Consider the following 17600-nt stretch of genomic DNA (forward strand, 5'->3'; position numbering starts at 1 on the left):
AGAATGCAAAACAAACTTATTATCATTCATTTGTATGGCTCTAACAGAAGATCCATTAGAGAGGGGGAGAAAAAATTCTGAGATACTGAATTGCACTTCAGAAAGGTAGAAGCACAAGAGAGAAAAAAATGAGAGCTAATTTTTTCCCATGATCTTTAAAAACACATCCGTTTTCTAGAGCTCTCCGGCCACAGAAACCAAGGCTTTACCAACAGTTCCTCAAGTGACAATTTACCTAATCAGCGTGGCAATCACAGAAAAGATTTCATGTTTACTGATTGCCACGAATCAAAAATCACTTTTCAAATGCAGATAACTGACAAGTTTACGGACTGAAATGAAGAGAAGTGACATGCCATGTTCACCAGGCTGCAGAAGCGAATGCTTTATTCATGCCGAGCACTCAGGGCTGCACTTGACTCCCAACAGTCCCCGGACAATCACCCATCAGCCAAAAACTGACACATCAAAGACAAATCAAAGACCGACAGAGAGACGCCTGCAGCAGACACTTGACAGAAACTGGCTCTGTGACCGTGGCTCTCCTTGATGGAACTCAGCACCACATGAAGAAACAGCTGTGATACTACAAATATTTTAAAAGACTGACTAACCAGTTTAGATCTCAATTTTACTAAAACTATTTCTAACCAAAACTTAAAGTTCAAAATTCTATAGAGAGGAACGCTATATAGAGGATCATTTATCACTTAATACTTTCATAGCACGCACCATGTGCCAGGTACTGGTTCAAGTACTTAATAACTTAAACTCATTCACCATGGAATTTTGTGAGATGGGTGTTCTCTGTACCATTTCAGAAATGAAGAAACGCTGAGTACTGATCAGAGCCTGCCTGAGGTCACAGGCTGTCAAGGGGTGGAGGGGAAGCCAGGACCACGCCCACCACACCGTGCCATGCCACAGTCCACATGCACTCGCGCTGTTGGCTGAGGTGAGTCTCACGTTATTTTATGTCAGAAGCACCAGGAGAGCTGCCTCCTCAACCAGAGACTCAGAAGCTCAGGATCTCCAGGAGGCAAGACTGGGGATCTGCACATTACTTTCAGTATTTTCAGTTTAGAATACACACATCTAATTAAAATAGGAGGGGAAACAAGCACACTTCACACATGCACTCTGGGAGTGAGCGTCTTGACAACACAGACTCATGGGGAGAAAATAAGAAAAGATCTTATCACTGGTCTTCTTAAAAGGATATCTCCACCCTAAAACATTTGGTATTCAAAAAAGATATGAAAGTGTAAATGTAAAGGATCAGATACAAATCAGATAGGAAATATAGAGAGAGATACGGATGGATGGACGGATGGATGGATGGACGGACAGACTGGTTGGCATACATGCAGGGATTAGGTCTGTCTGCATAAACAGAAACTGAGAGGTCACAAGTGGCCATGAGATAAATATGCCATAAAGATCTTAATGACAGTTAACTTAAAAAACAAAAGAAAGAAGGAAAGCCAAATCTTATGTTGAGCTGTGTGTGAAGAGTATGGGTGAAAACTTCACAGGACATGGGATTTCCTTTCCTGACCGCTGCAGCATTTGTCTGTGCTTATTGTACAAGTGTGGCCACAGATGAGTGCAGACTTTCACCTCTCTCCCTAACCAGAACCACCACCAAGCCTTTCCACAACCGATCTGTGGTTCTAGAAATGAGATGTAACTGTGTACTTTTCTCCTTTAAAAAGCTTCAAAAAGCTCTTGCAAGAAAAGAAACTCACACAAACCACTGAATTCTTTGAAGGATTAAGACGTGACAACAATCTCACAGTAACCCTTACTAGAGAAATAAAAATGTAGGAAACACTTTTTAACTTTTTTATGAGCCCAGAATGTGTGAAGCTGTAAACTTGTCTCTCAAATCATAGATATGAATCAATATCCCACAAAATGCTAACACACACACACACACACACACACACAGATAAATCAACATTAATCTCATTCCAGTAATGCCAGGTTAGTGTAATAGTCAAAAATCAGTTTGTGTCATTCACCACGTAACAGAAGAAGAAAAAATAAAAAAGAAACAAACATTATCACCTCAAGAAATGGAGGAAAAGCAGTTGATAAAATCCAACATCCACGAGAAACAAGGAATAGAAGGAAACTCCTCCAACCTAACAAAGGTTATCTATACATTAAGATTTTTAAGTTGTTAAAATATAAATTAAAAATTTACCTAAAAATTAAATTATAGCCAATATCATATTTAATGGTGAAATATAATAAGTCTTGCCCTGAAGACTGGGAATGAAACAAGGATGCCCAGCATCACCACTTATGTTCAATCACACTAGAGGTCCTAGGTGGTGGAATAAAGCAAAAAAAACCAAAGGCATTAAGATCAGAAAATGAATACATAAAACTATCACTACTCACAGATGACATGAATGAAAAGGGCAAAATCCAAAAGAACATACAGACAAGACTTCAGAGTAAATGAATTTTAGTGACACTGTCAGTCAATATTAAAAAATCAACTCTCTCTCTCTATATATACAAGCAAGCAACTGGAAAATGATGTTTATAAGTCACCAGGCAGGGAGGGCCACCTGTTTCTTGCTCAAGGTGAATCCCTACTCTACAAAGCCTATTTCCTATTTTTAATTTTTATTTTAAAAATTTTATTTATCTTATTTTGGCTGCACCAGGTCTTTGTGGCAGGATGTGGGATCTTCCATCTTCTTTGGGGTATGTGGGATGTTTAGTTGCAACATGTGAGATCTAGTTCCCTGACCAGGACTCGAACCAGGCCCACTTATACAGATTCTCATTTGGGTCTGTGATGCCCTGTTAAGAACTACTGACCTGGGTAATACTTCCCAAGTGTGTTGCATATCACAGGTGATATAAAAGATGGTTTATTGGAGGTCCATGAAAAAGCCTGTTATCATCATGGTTGTATTCACTTTGATGTATATTTGAAAAAAATACATCAAGGACATCAAACCCAGAATGCACTGATCGATGATGGAAGGAAGCTGCTTAACACGGAGCCCGTGCTTTCTTTCACCTGTGCTATTCAAACTTGTTTTCTCAAACCTCAGACTCTCTACTCGACACACTGACCTCCAAAATTCCCCACAATCACAACCGTAGTCTTGAGAATGACTGACTAAACCAAGACAGAGTGATAGATGGATTACACCTGGGTCTAGCATTTGCATCTTATTTTGTTCTCCTCTTGGGAAGCCGTGATACCAGCAGATAGAAGTAAACAGCCAAGAGCCACAGAAGAAAGGCACTGACGAGGAGCGTGTGAGTGAAGAGTGGGCTCTAACTAGCCGCCGGAGGTGCCCTCACCCACTGGTGAGCTCCCGGGGCATAGACAGCTCTTTAAAACTGATTAGATGCTTCAGTTGTATGTGGTACATCCTGATACATACTCCACATACAGACATAAATGGAAATGCTAAGAAACACTATTTGCTCAATTTTGGGGGGAAAGTAGCTAAAGAAACTACCGTACCAAGGAGCTCTCCACAGCCTATTAAACGCCACACCCTCTGTGCTTCCTTCACTGAACAGAAGAGAACCGTTCAAGTCCACAGACTTTACAATGGAGGCAAGAACGCTCCATTCACTATCATTAAGATTCACAGAGAAACATACAGACAGACGGAACACAGTGAAAACAGAACCCTGAGAGCAGGAGACTGTCAGAACTCCTTTCTTACAGGGCTTCAGGTTAAAAATGCTCTTGTAAATAAATTAGCATGAAATAATACTAAATACATGGCATAAATATTTCCCAACAATCATTACTTTAATCTGGTTCTTTGACAGGTGTAACTTTGATTTTAAAAGAGTTCTAAGGGTTCTCTGCAATAGAGTAACCCCTCCTGCTTTTTCTAAATTTAATGTTTCTTTGAAACATTCAGAAGAAAATTTAAATGATATGACACTTGGACTTAACAAAAATGTCAGCATCCTGGCCACACTGTATCTTCCCCTGCCACCCGGGGGCTGACTGGTTGGGAAGCAATCGGACAACCAGGAATGGAGATGCAAAGTCTTCATGAAGAAAAGTGGCTTTGAGATGGCCTGTACATGGCCTGTATTTTCTAGAAAATTGAGCACAGCCATGGAGCGCAAACGTAACATTAAATGGGGATATGAACTAAAATGAAGGCAATTATGCTGTTAGGTCCACCCTTTTAGCAATGCAGATCAGAAACCACCCTTTGTCGCAGTACTTAATCTAGGAGGTAGAACCCATTATGGGAAACATACTTGACATGAGCTTTGGAATCTGGGCTTGTCCTCGCAAGAGTGGCCGGTACATGTTCCCCTGGAAAGCTGCAGGTGGTGGTGCAGCGTTGCTGTAGACACCAGTTCCGGAGGAGCCTCTCGGCATAACGTGGCTGTGAAAGGACCCCCCAGCCAAAAAACAAGTTAGACACAGACACACCCATCACTATTATAATAAAACAAATCCTGGGCCATCTCGTCACTACTAGACCTGACCAAGACAACGCGAAGTTGAAAGATTTATAATGAACAAAGTTCAAAACGTTACCTGATAATGGAGACAGCAAATGTTCATTTGTCACACCAAAGCTTCCTGATAATCATGTAACTATTTAGTACTTTATGCAAAAAAATCATTTCAGTCTATTTCTCTTTTTCTGCATTCTATTTACTTTTTCCCTCAAAGACCTATGCTGTGGCTGTCACTATACAGTTGACCCTTGAACAACACAGGTCCACTTATACGTGGAGTGTCTTCAACAGTAAACACCAGAGTCCTACACAATCCATGGCTGCAGATGTTCAGTGAGTGAGCGTCCCTAATCCTACAGTCGTTCAGGGTTCACCTATATATACTGCTACTCTATGTTTTACTATTTTCAGTTTATTGCATCAAACATTTCCATATACCTTTCATAGTCTTCCTAAGTGTAATGTGTATTAAGTATTACAGAATACTTACATGTTAGTGTCTCATACATTACTAAACCTGTCCACTCATTTAGTACTATTTAGTACTAGTAGTATAGACAGCAATGCCTAGAGACATGGGTGTATTACTAGGCTCCTCTAAAATATTTTCTCAGGATAAATTCTAAGAAGTAGGAATCTGAATCAAAAGTTCAGAGGATCCTCAGAACTTAACACCCTACTTAGAGATACTTCTACGTTGCTTTCCAAAGTGGCTGAAATAATGCAAAAAAGAAATCTAGAGAGTATTTTAGACTTGCATTTTTTTTTTTTTTACTATTAAATGAAGACTTTCAAGCAACCTGCCGAATACCTCACATTTATACAGTGGTTTAGAAACTATCCCAAGCAGTTAATCCCCACAACTTCACGAGGCTGGTGTGATTACAACCTCCATTTCACACACAGGAAACAGAGGCAGAGAGAGGTTCTGTAACTTTAACAAGAATATCCAGTGGTAGACAAAGTGTCTGATCCAGACACTCAGGACTCAAAGCCCATGATGCCACTGTCCCTTACTAGTCACCGCATAAAGTACATGCTACTGATGGTAACCTACTGCCTAAAGCCCACTTTGAATCTTAAAGCTTTCCTATGAATTGGAAATATCTATTTATGAGTTACCAACATCAATTCACAGATGATAACTCATTAATACATGCCCTAGCACTTTGCTCTTTTTATCTCAGCTTTATGTGTTTCTGCTTCAAAGCTCCCTCTTTTATAGCCAAGAAAAAAGAAAATTTGAAGCTAATGAAAGCAAAGAATAAAAAACAAATTCACAGCAGAGGAGATACAAAAGGCCAGCAGACACTTTGAGAGGCTTGACCTCACTAACACGCCAGGAGATACACTCAGGCATCACGGAGGCCTCAACACACGGGCACAAGCCCAGGAGCTGGCGGCTCCTCATAGAGGGACTGTGACACCCAGAGGTTAACTCAGTCACAACTCTCTTGAGAGTAAAGAGCATGTTTCATTCTTTTGAAATAACGGTCAGAGACAGCAAGATCTCTTGAGAGAAAATAATGGAATTCTCAGGCAACACAAAACAATAGATAAACCAAAGACACAGAATTGAATTTAAAAAATGAAGAAAAGCAGAAAAGCATCAAAGTCATTAAAATAGCTGCAGAACAGTTATATTTAATGATCTCGAATATCTGTGGTGTAAGTGCTGAAAATGCTCCATGGACGATTCCGAACAATCAAAATACACAGACAGAAAAACCTACCACTCACCCCAAAGCCCTGAAGGCTGCAGGATCCAGGTGGACAGGCCGCCGGTCCCGGTTAAAGCCAAGCTGGGGCTTCCACTGCCGTCCGTTGCTGGATTTCTCCCAGTCACTAGGTTTCAGGACCGGTGCGGGTTTTCTAACCATTTGAAAATACAATATTTAGTTACAGGGATGGACTTCACTTACACAAAATAAACTTTAAGAGTTTATATTTTCTAACTTGTACAGTTGTTACCTTGCTCCCGGAAGCATGACAGCTTTAAAAATGTAATCTTCAGCAAACTGTGGGTCTTTAAAATTGATACTAGAAGATAACAAGAAACAATTTAATGATTTCACTAAATTAGCCTGCTTCACTACTACCATGTAAATTCAGGTACTTGTGACCTTGGTTCTATTTTTAAAGTTTTTTTATTTTTCTTTTTTTTGGCTGTTCTGCATGGCTTGCAGATCTCTGTTCCCCATCCAGGGACTGAACTCGAGCCATAGCAGTAAAAGTCTGGAATCCTAACCACTAAACCACCAGGGAACTAGATACTGTGGCTCTTTAAACAGAATGACTACAATTCAGAAGTCTTCTCCCAAAATTATCTGAGTCAGCAGATTCTGCCAAACTGCCAAATGGCTATACATCTGTCTCACCAAACTGCCACTAATCCCCAGGATGGCCCTCATGTAACTTTATATGTAAAGTCATGCTCCACCTAATTGTAGGTGATTGCAGAGAAAGAACAACAGACACAGCCCAACTCTTGAGAAACTCCGGTATGATACCAAACACTGGTACAAGAGGTTTGCAACAACAAAAATAAAAACCACCTTTCCTTTTGTTCAGTCCATGGCAAAGACCCTCCCTCGAACATCTTCAAGATCAGAGCTTGTTACAAGAAACAGTAGAAACATTTGCAAAATCAAAAACAATGAACAGATAATCCACAGGGGAAAAAACACAAAGCCTCCCTGTTGGAAGCCCCATATCCTGCTCGACTAATGTGTTTCTGTGAGAATGTAAACAGTCACAACTTGAAACGATGTGATGGCTGAATATACAGACTTTTAATAAGTTGGGCCAAACTGCCTTTTTGAGTGTAGGGGGGGGGGGTGTGTGTGTCTGTGTCTGTGTGTGTGTGTCTCACCCAAAGCACCCAAGTCTTCCTTCTGACAAAGCAATGTCTCTTCTAGGACTCTGGATATGCACCTAGTTTATATCTAAGGATGCTCGTAACATCAGGATTCATAATGCTGAAAAACTGTAAAACCTAAGTATATGGGCGAACAGTGGACTGGTTAAAGAAACTATGGTTCTTTCTAAAAATGGTATCCTCAGAGACTTCCCTGGTGGTCCAGTGGTTAAGAATCTGTCTGCCAATGCTGGGGATGTGGGTTCCATCCCTGGTCCAGGAAGACCCCACATGTCAGAGGCAACTAAGCCTGTGCACCACAACTGCTGAGCCCACACGCCCTAAAGCCTGTGCTCTGCAGCAAGAGAAGCCACCTCAATGAGATGCCTGTGCAGCTAAACCAGAGAGCAGCCGCTGCTCAGCACAACTAGAGAAAGCCCACATGCAGCAAGAAAGACCCAGGGCAGCCAAAAATAAATTTTCAATTTTTTAAAAATAATAAATAAATACAAATGGTATCCTCAATTGGCATTTCTTAAAATTTAACAAAATACTTAATGACAAGGGGGAAATACAGGCAACAGACTAGACACACGTTCACCAGAAGGTTATTTGTACACACAACCATTTCCAGCCATTTCCTTTCCTTCTCTGTGCTTTTTTATATTCTCCAAAGATCCTCTGAAGATTACAGATTACAGTTGCAATCAGTGAAAAGGGGTTTTATTGAACTGGTTGACATTTTAGATAGCTAACTTTTTTTCTCTTCAAATAATGCCACTTAAAATAATTAGGGCCCATCTGTTATAGAGAAATTTTTGTTAACTGTATATTTTAAGTACAAAACAATGGTTCCATTTATAATAAAGATGCTATAAGCTCAAGAACAGCTAAACAGCACTTCATTGACTCAATCTGTTCCTCTTATAAACTCACTCTTCACCATGACTGTTTTTATCTCAGATGTTCTCTACTCCAGGTGGCTTAAGGCAAGGCCAGGCATACTAGGCAATGTGAAAGGTTTAAGAGGGTGAGAGACAAGGTGGTAGGTAGGTATGTGGATTTGTTGGGGCTTTCTAGACACAAAGTAAACAGAGAAAATTGGTAATAAAGCAAGGCCTGCAACTAAAGGATCTCAGAGCAGTTCTCTTAGTGTCAGCAGCCTTTTCAGCAGTTTACCGGACAAATTTTCAGCATGCCTGCTGTATACATGGTCTCGTGGTGGGCGCAGAGGCACAAACAGTACCCAACCATGGGGCCTGCCTCCTCTTCTAACAAGAGAGATAGACTGGAAAAGTGTAACAGTTTAGTAAGGAAGAAAGTGGAAAAGGCCACAACAGGCACAAGAAAGATGCTATCAAAGCCTGTCACTTGCCTTCCACATAGGACCTTGTGAGTGTGGGCTAAATGCACGCGTATGTGACGTAGGGGGTCTTCACGGAGGGACCAATCTGGAGAGCAAGGAGGAGGCGTCCCTGCGGAGCTGTGGGGACCCAGATACAGAGCACGGCTCCACCAAACTATGGCAGGAACCAAAGGTCTCCAAGGAGTGGCCATGGTTAAGAAAGATGAGAGAAGATTCAGTGGGAAGGTAGGTGGGATTTGGGAAAAAAATCAGCTGGGAGAGCACTACAGTAATCCAGGAGAAGAAAATACAAATAGGCTCACTGGGAAAAGCCAGATGTGAGAAATAACTGGAAAGAAAGACGGTTCCAGAGCAGTGGTATCAGTACACAGAGTCATATACCATAAGAAGTTGAAGTTCCTAAGTCTGGGCAAGAGGGGAACAAGAGGTGAGAGAAAGGTGGAGAGATGGGCAAGGAGGTGTGCGTGGGTGAAGGACACAGCAGCCAGTGTGGACACGGAGCCCGGGTGACACAGAGGGTGGCACCTGCTCCTCCAGATGGGAAGAAAACTGAGAATCAAACAGAAGTTTTATATATTCACAGTTAACGAAGAGCTAATGTAAAAGTACCAGGCCCAAGCAAGTTACAATGGTGGAGGAAGAAAGGGACGAGAGAAATTCTGGGAGACGGCTCAGCTCTACTCACAGTTAAACTACTAACTACTATGTGGAAAGATTTATGGAATCAGAAATTGAAAGAAGTACAGTTGACTGTATTCTCTAAGAGTCCTTCCATGAATTTAAGACACTTCAATAACTTCTAAAATATATTTCCTCAACAACACAGGTAAGACCTAATGTGATGGGAACAGGAGGTGAGGGAAAGTCCACTAAAGTGGACTCAAGGAGACAATTTCTCAAATATGGACTCCAACACCAGATGAGCGCAAACAGAGAAGGGGGAAATGCCAGGAGTCAACGTAGACAGGAATAACTGGCAGGGGGCACTGGAGGCTGCATGTTCAGGTTTTTTGTTTGTAAAGCAAGAACAACACTGAGATACAGAAGAAGCCCTGAAACAAACACCCAAAAAGCTAAAGTAAACTGCATCGGTCTCAGCATGACCCCTCAGAGAAAAGACTGAAAATGACCTCATAAGAAAAGAGTTACTTTTGGTCTTTCAGGCATCTCCAGGAAATAAACTCAATTTTATTATGAAGTTACATTCAATATACACCTGAATATCCAGCTGAATTTGAGATTTCTTTTATAAATTTAATAATCTTGTGAAAACAATGGATACCAAATAACACCAAAGGAAATTTCAGGCTCAGAAATCACCATCACCATCATAATTATACAAACAAAACTCCAGGATTTGTCAACTCTGGAACTCTTACTTGGGCAAGTCTCTGTCCTAATTAGAAAGTTAAGTAGAACTCACTATTTCTAGGGGGCTGCGAAGGAAGACCCTTGAAACACACTGAGAAACTAAGGAGCACAGCAAACGTGCCAATCCGGAGAGGACTGGTGGCAGTAACCGGCCTGAAGGGCTGCTGCAAGCCAGGGACCCAGGGGTTAAACACAGAGTCCACACTGGCTCTGCCGGAATCAGACTGTTTGTGGCGGACACAGGAATCTAGCTTATGATTCTGAATCCCGCCTTTAACAAAAGAGCCAAAAGACAAAGAGCCAGGGCAGATTATACGCCAAGATAAACAAAAACTGTGGGTAAAGATAAAGGGTAAAGCAACCATATGCCAATACAAATTAATTTAAAAAATGATCCACCGGAAATTTAAGAATGGGGGTGGTGAGAGATGAAGACAATTAATCTAGCAAGATTTTTCAAATTCACAAAGGATTTCTATAAGTGAAAGCCCTCCTAGAATGGCAGCTGCTATCTAAATCCATTAAAGATAGGAAAATAAACATGCGTATACTTCACAATGAGAAATCTAAATAAAATCCAAAATAGTCCCCGAGAGTGAGAGAAATAATAACATGTGGGAAAACAGTATTCAGGAACAGCTTTTACAAAATCCTCGAGTTACTTGAACATTTGCCCTGTTCTCATCTAAAGAGGGAGGGAAACAACAACATAAACCTTGCCATCAAGATTAGGAATTCATACAACAGTTACACAGATGCGTAATAAGTTTGCTGATTTTTATTCTAAAGAGCCGTATTATATTTTACATACTTGGCAGAAAATGCTGTCACCATTGAGGAAATGAAGTATGAGTTTTCCACAGAGCAGAAATTAGCCCTTTAAAAGTTTGTAACTGTTGATAAAAAAAATATTCCACAAATTCCTTCTATCTCATCTTAACCAAAATAAAGTATATTGACAGCTCTGTTTCTGAACTCTACAGGGCCACGAACATAAATACAGTTTACATTACGTTACAATACCGTGAGGCCATGGGGCCTCCAGGGTGCAGAGGTCTGTTTGAACCTACATAGCACACAACTCCTGGAAACGCCTACTTTCTATCTTCCACCTCTCTAATCCAGGAAGAATTAGAGGTTGTTAGGGGAAACCAGAAAGCAGAGAAGTAAGCTTGTTAAGTCAGTAACCTTAACAATATACATAATTTAAAGTCAAGAGGCTCTACTCTACTTGGAGGTCTGTAACACAGGGACTCTCCAAATATCAAAGACTTGCTGGAATAATAATTACCATCCCTGTGAATCACAGGTCTTCTTACACTTATTTGCAAGTTCAGAGCTGTACTCTGGGCAAATGTCAGAAATTTGGGGAAACTTACCTGATCACAGCATTGTGTGTCAGATCCTTTAACACAGGAATAGGAGAACATACTACTCTAAAAAGAAACAAAAGAACCATCCCTTTGTAAGTTGTAACCTTTGGGAAAAGTGGAAACAAAATGTTGCTATGTTTCTTAGGCTTTGAGAGAGAGAAATCACTAAACCAATAAAAACAATATAATCATAGGTAACTTTTAAAAAGGGCCCTGTTTGTATTTTCACTAATAGAAAACAATTATGAACAAGGGCTTATATCAGAATTTGTAAAGAATTCTGGTATAAGAATTCTTTATATTCTATAAACCAAAAAGGGGGCAGTGGGGGAACAGATAACTGAATAGAAAAATACAACAGGTATTTCATAAATAAGGAACACCAAACAGTTGAGAGACAGGTACACAACAAGGTACACAACATCCTGACACTTTAATAAGATTATGAAAGTAATTTTGACCTTGTGGATCGCCTCAAGAGGTGGGCTCTGACCCCAAGAGTCCAAGGGTTTTATGTTGTTTTGTTTTCTCACTACTTTCTTATTATTTCTAGAAAATGAAACATTTAGGCAACAAAGTAGAAATGCTAACTAAACATCCTCCCACCCCCTCAATTATATACAATGATGCTTACTGATTTGGAAGAACAGCTTCCTCATCCAAAGAAAACTTCCCTTGGATCCCATGACACAGTTCAGGTGGTACATCCACTGACTGTGGGGAAAAAAAACAACCCAGTCCTGATTATACAGGTGAAAGAATGGGAAGCAGGAACTCAAACATGTTTGTTCACCAGTGGTTACAGGCCTACCATTCTTAACACCCCAAAGGTAGAACCCATGCAAGTTCCCATCAACAGATGAGTGGACTAATGAAATGTAGTGTATACACAAATGAAGTATTATCCAGCCATAAAAGAAAGAAACACTGACGTAAGATGGCTAAACCTTGAAAATTCTGCTAAACGAAGTGGGAGGACAAATACTGTATGATGTGACCTAGGGGAGGTGTTAAAATTAGGCGACTCCATAAAATCAGCATGTAGCAGAGGTTGTGAGAGGCTGGGGGCAGGGAAGGATGCGGAGGAGTGTTTAATGCTGTCTGGCAGGTACAGAGTTTCCGATCAGGAAGACTCACAACTTTGTAAATGGTGTTAATGCCGCAAAATTACACACTTAAAAATGCTCCGAATGGTAAATTAGGTTTATATTTGGCCAAAATTGTAAAAATGCATTCCTGATTAAATAATCAAATGAATGTACTGTCAAGCAACGCATCATGATGGAAAAGAAACCATACCTCTGTGGAACCTGTCTTGTACAGCTCTAAAATGAAGTCATGCAGTGGGTGATGTTTCCCAACAAATAAGACGTCGCCTCCAAGACTGTTTCTTCTGGCTGGGGGGAATGCAGGACAAGACCAAAGTTATATCCGCAAGAGCAGTTTTTATTATGAGACCAAAATTAGAAGATGCATCTAAATTTTTAAAGCTTTATTATAGGGACTTCCCTGGTGGACCAGTGGTTAAGAATCCAGTTGTTGCCAGTGCAGGGTGCGGGTTCGATCCCTGGTCAGGGAACCAGCATCCCCAGAGGCCGCAGGGGAACTAAGCCTGAGCGCCACAACTAGAGGGCCCACGCGCTACAGCAAAAGATCCCACATAATGCAACCAAGACCCTACGAAGCCAAATAAATAAATGAATGCTTTTTTAAAAACTTAATTATAGAGTTTGTGAGAAAATAACAAGAAGAGGCCTAAATTTAGGTGATGTGCTTCTGCAGAAGAAACAAAACTTTGAAGATAAGGTTTCAAAAATCAATTATTATCAAAAAAAAATTTAATCTCAAAAAAACTTTAAAAATCAATGACTATTAGGAAAAGTCACTAAAAGATACCTGCATATAGAATTGCAAGATTTTATTTATGTAGAACTCAATTTCTTATAAGATATGAACATTCCCCAAGAAAATACAAATTGTATCATCTAAGAACAAAAATTATCCAAAGGATGGCTGATAAATTATTTCTATAGGTTTGGTACACTTACATTAAATTTTCCAGTTGAACCCAACCTTGCAATTTCCTAATATTTTAACTATCAGTATAATGACAAAAATCCCACTTGTGAAAAATAACATTTCAAGTTAACAATCTGAGAGTAAATGCCTACAACTCATCTTATCCTTCAAGCAAAATTATAATCTGGGAGGTGGGGGAAGATGAAGGGAAGAAGGGAGATGGAGGAAATCAAACATTTATAACTTAAAAACTTTCAATTTAATTTACTATTAAATTACTACTCAATGTACAGATAGTATTAATTTTAAGAAACTAATTTTTGTTACAAAGAAGTAAAATCAATGATTTGTGCCTCCTTTATGAAAGCTTTGACAAATGAAAAAAAAAGGTCTAATTAATTCTATAAGCAAACGTGAAGCCTGTGTCACAGACTGTGCTGCCCGGTGGGCACGGCCTTACTCTCTTCAGGGGTGAGGTCTGGGTACACCTCTTCCAGGGCAGCACGCAGTCGCCGCTCGTCCACAAATGGCAGCAGAGCCACACCTGGGGACACAAAAGCACACCAAGCGCCCAAGTGTGAGAGTCACCTAAATAGCAACTGATCCAAGGGGACATTTCTAGTAGAGTATTTCCACAAACATAAAAACATCCTGGAATTGAACTATATAGCCAAAATTCAAATGCAGAAGGAAAAAACTTCCAATTTTCCATTCTTAAAACGACTCATATGGAAAACCATCTTTGATCTTAACTCTGTGATAATAAAAATTTTAAGTTAAAATAACACTTAAGATAGCAGCCTGTTCTCATCTTCCTTATGAGATGGCCTTGGGCAAGTTAGTCAATTCCCCAAAGGGCTTGGGTTTATCCATTCATCATTCTAGAACGTTGGATTCTTTTATAAAACAAGATAATTCAACAAAAGTATTTAGAAGTTCTATCACATTTTAAAACCTAATAATTAACTTACACAAAAATTTTAGAGATTTGTTTGCTTGAATAACTTGGGGATGGTAGAAGAGATGTTAATTTTCAGGCTGAAAATTGTCCTCTGGAGTGTTAAAAATTAAGGTCATTGTTTTAGCTAGACCTGTGTGCATCATCTTCAAAGAAGCACACCAGTAAATGCAGGATCCATTACTAGAAAACGTATGAAGCTTCTGAAGCGTAGTAAGCTATGGACGTGAGTTTGAGTGAACTCTGGGAGATGGTGATGGACAGGGAGGCCTGGCGTGCTGCGATTCATGGGGTTGAAGAAAGTCGGACACGACTGAGCGACTGAACTAAAACTAAACTAAAGTTATGCTGCCTATAGTATAAATAGTATCTTTGCCAAATAAAAAACTTAAATAGCAAAGAGAAATGCTAAATGAAGCTAAACAGTTTTGAAACTGCCATTCAAAACTGCTGCATTTATGACTGTTCCCTTTAAAATGATTAGAAGTGGAAAGTTTCCAAAGTTGTCATTAATGATTTAGCTGCCGTATTTTCAAAGTTAAGAAATGTGTACTACCTACTAAGGAGAATACATATTTTTTTTTTAAGTTAAAAAGAAACTAAGTTCTAGTGTGAATTTCATAGGGCAAAACAGCTGATAAACACTTAGATGGAAAAAAACCTCGAGAGTTGTTTGAGTTTAGTTAGTCTATACACATAAATTACCATGAAAAGCTAAAACACTACCTGGCTTTCATTTTCTACCTACTAGATTCAGGATCTAAACAAATTATGAGAGACTTTCCTACAATATCAACTCCAGAAGCAAAGAGTAAGCAATTTGCAGTGCTAATGACAGCAATATGGTTAATAAGTAACAAACAAGCCCTACAGGCCAGTGGAAAAAAGAACACTTTGCACCCAGGTATGAAGATGGTGGTGCTTGAGAATGAAATGATAGTAAAAACGACAGCAGTGGTGACTTTTTCCTGAGCACTTATATCCAATGGCTCGTTTAATCGTCTCAATAGCCCAGAGGCAGTCCAAATGGTGGTAGTATTTAGGTAAAAACAGTGGTCACACTTTCCAGGTTCTGGTCTTACTTCTGACACTGATCAAATAACTTATATTCTCTGTTCATATAAAAAACACACTTGAAATATCTGTTATATTATTACATATAGTATTTGTATGGTCAATAAATGTTGGAAATATACCCAGATAAGTTTTATCTTCTATCATTTTCAGTTCAGTTGCTCAGTCGTGTCCGACTCTTTGCGACCCCATGAATCGCAGCACGCCAGGCCTCCCTGTCCATCACCAACTCCCGGAGTTCACCCAGACTCACGTCCATCGAGTCAGTGATGCCATCCAGCCATCTCATCCTCTGTCGTCCCCTTCTCCTCCTGCCCCCAATCCCTCCCAGCATCAGAGTCTTTTCCAATGAGTCAACTCTTCACATGAGGTGGCTAAAGTACTGGAGTTTCAGCTTCAGCATCATTCCTTCCAAAGAAATCCCAGGGCTGATCTCCTTCAGAATGGACTGGTTGGATTTCCTTGCAGTCCAAGGGACTCTCAAGAGTCTTCTGCAACACCACAGTCCAAAAGCATCGATTCTTCAGCGCTCAGCCTTCTTCACAGTCCAACTCTCACATCCTTACATGACCACAGGAAAAACCATAGCCTTGACTAGACGAAGTAATGCCTCTGCTTTTGAATATGCTAGATGTACTCAATTTAGGCAAGAACTTAACTAAGCATTATCATTACCTTCCGTAAGTTTTAAACACATGTATGGAGAAAAAAACTATACCTCCTAATAGTAGTAAGTTTTACCTCAAGAAAGGTATATTCTTGGTACAGAGTCTACTAAGTGAAAATATTTATATAAGATATAAAAATATTAAAGGTCTGAGTTAAACCCATGCTGGGACTGCCCGGGTGATGCAGTGGTAAAGAATCTGCCTGCTGATGCAGAAATGGGTTCGATCCCTGGGTTGGGAAGATCTCTTGGAGAAGGAAGGCAACCTACTCCAGTGTTCTTGCCAGGAGAATCCCATGGACAGAGGGAGCCTGGCGGGCTACAGTCCAGGGGGGGGTCCCAAAGAGTCGGACATGACTGAGCATGCACGCATGCAAACCCACCCTAAAATTCATTTGGACTCTCAAGGGACTCAAAACAATCTTGACAAAGAAAAATAAGTTAGAGGACTCCAATCTTCTGATTTCTAAACTTACTGCAAAGGTACAGTAATTAAAACAGTATACGGTACTGGCATCAGACAGACTTACTGACCAATAGAACAGACGGCCCAGGAATAAACCCCCACAAGGCCACTGAGTGGGGAAAAAAAAAAGCAGTCTTGTCAGCAACCAGCACTGGGAAAATGGATATCCACGCGCAAAAGAAAGAAGGTGGACCCTTACATTACACCATGTACAAAAATTAACTCAAAATGGCTCAAATGTCCTAAATGTAAAGAGCCAGAATTATCAAGCTTTTAGAAGAAAACATACAGAGGAAACTTCAATGACACGGGGCCAGGCAGTGATTTCTTAAGACACCAAAAGTAAAGGCAGGAACAACAAAACACTCCAACTAAAACTGAACTTCACCAAAATTAAGAATTTCTGTGCATCAGAGGACACTATCAACAGAGGGAAAAAGAAAACACACAGAATGGGAGAAAATATATGCAAATCATGTTATTTGATAAAAGATTAGAGACTGGAACATACAAAAGACATCTACCATACAGTACCAAAAACCCAAGTCAAAAATGGGCCAAGGACTTGAACAGACAATTTTCCAAAAAAGATACAGGAATAGCTAATGAGCACATGAAAACAATGATCAATAACACTAATCACTAGGAAAATGAAAATAAAAACCACAATGAGACACCGTTTCACACCCATCCAGATGGCTACTATCAAAGGGAACAGAAAGCTACTATCAGTAAGGATGTGGAGAAGCTGTAACTAATGCACACTGCCTGACCTTTCCTCTGGGTAATTTATACTACAGTAATAGCAGGTTGTCTGCATGTGTATGTATTTACTTACTCATTTAACACACACTCACATAAATACACTCATATTTTTATTTACTACTTCCTATTCTCCTGTCTCCTCTCCCTGTTACTCCTCCACAAAGCATCTTCAAAAGCAACCTAAATCCCAATTCATATGTGTAACACAATA

The 17600-nt window shown here is 40.0% G+C and overlaps 1 protein-coding gene across 6 annotated transcripts in view; it reads right to left on the reverse strand.

Moving 5' to 3' along the window:
• Positions 1-17600, reverse strand: part of XRN2 (5'-3' exoribonuclease 2) — a 62691-nt gene that overhangs the window by 10723 nt on the left and 34368 nt on the right. For all 6 annotated transcript variants that reach the window (XM_086333682.1, XM_086333681.1, XM_086333685.1 and 3 more), the window contains 7 exons: positions 13920-14003; positions 12740-12837; positions 12075-12154; positions 11447-11503; positions 6445-6513; positions 6214-6345; positions 4264-4394 (listed from right to left, as the gene is read on the reverse strand). In XM_086333682.1, the coding sequence (XP_086189808.1) occupies positions 4264-4394; positions 6214-6345; positions 6445-6513; positions 11447-11503; positions 12075-12154; positions 12740-12837; positions 13920-14003 (651 nt within the window). The remainder of the gene's footprint in view (positions 1-4263; positions 4395-6213; positions 6346-6444; positions 6514-11446; positions 11504-12074; positions 12155-12739; positions 12838-13919; positions 14004-17600) is intronic.

This window comes from Bos grunniens, chromosome 13 (genome assembly GCF_055505025.1).
Source record: "Bos grunniens cultivar Pamir isolate PY7600 chromosome 13, Bosgru_T2T1.0, whole genome shotgun sequence".
Classification (NCBI taxonomy): Eukaryota; Metazoa; Chordata; class Mammalia; order Artiodactyla; family Bovidae; genus Bos; species Bos grunniens.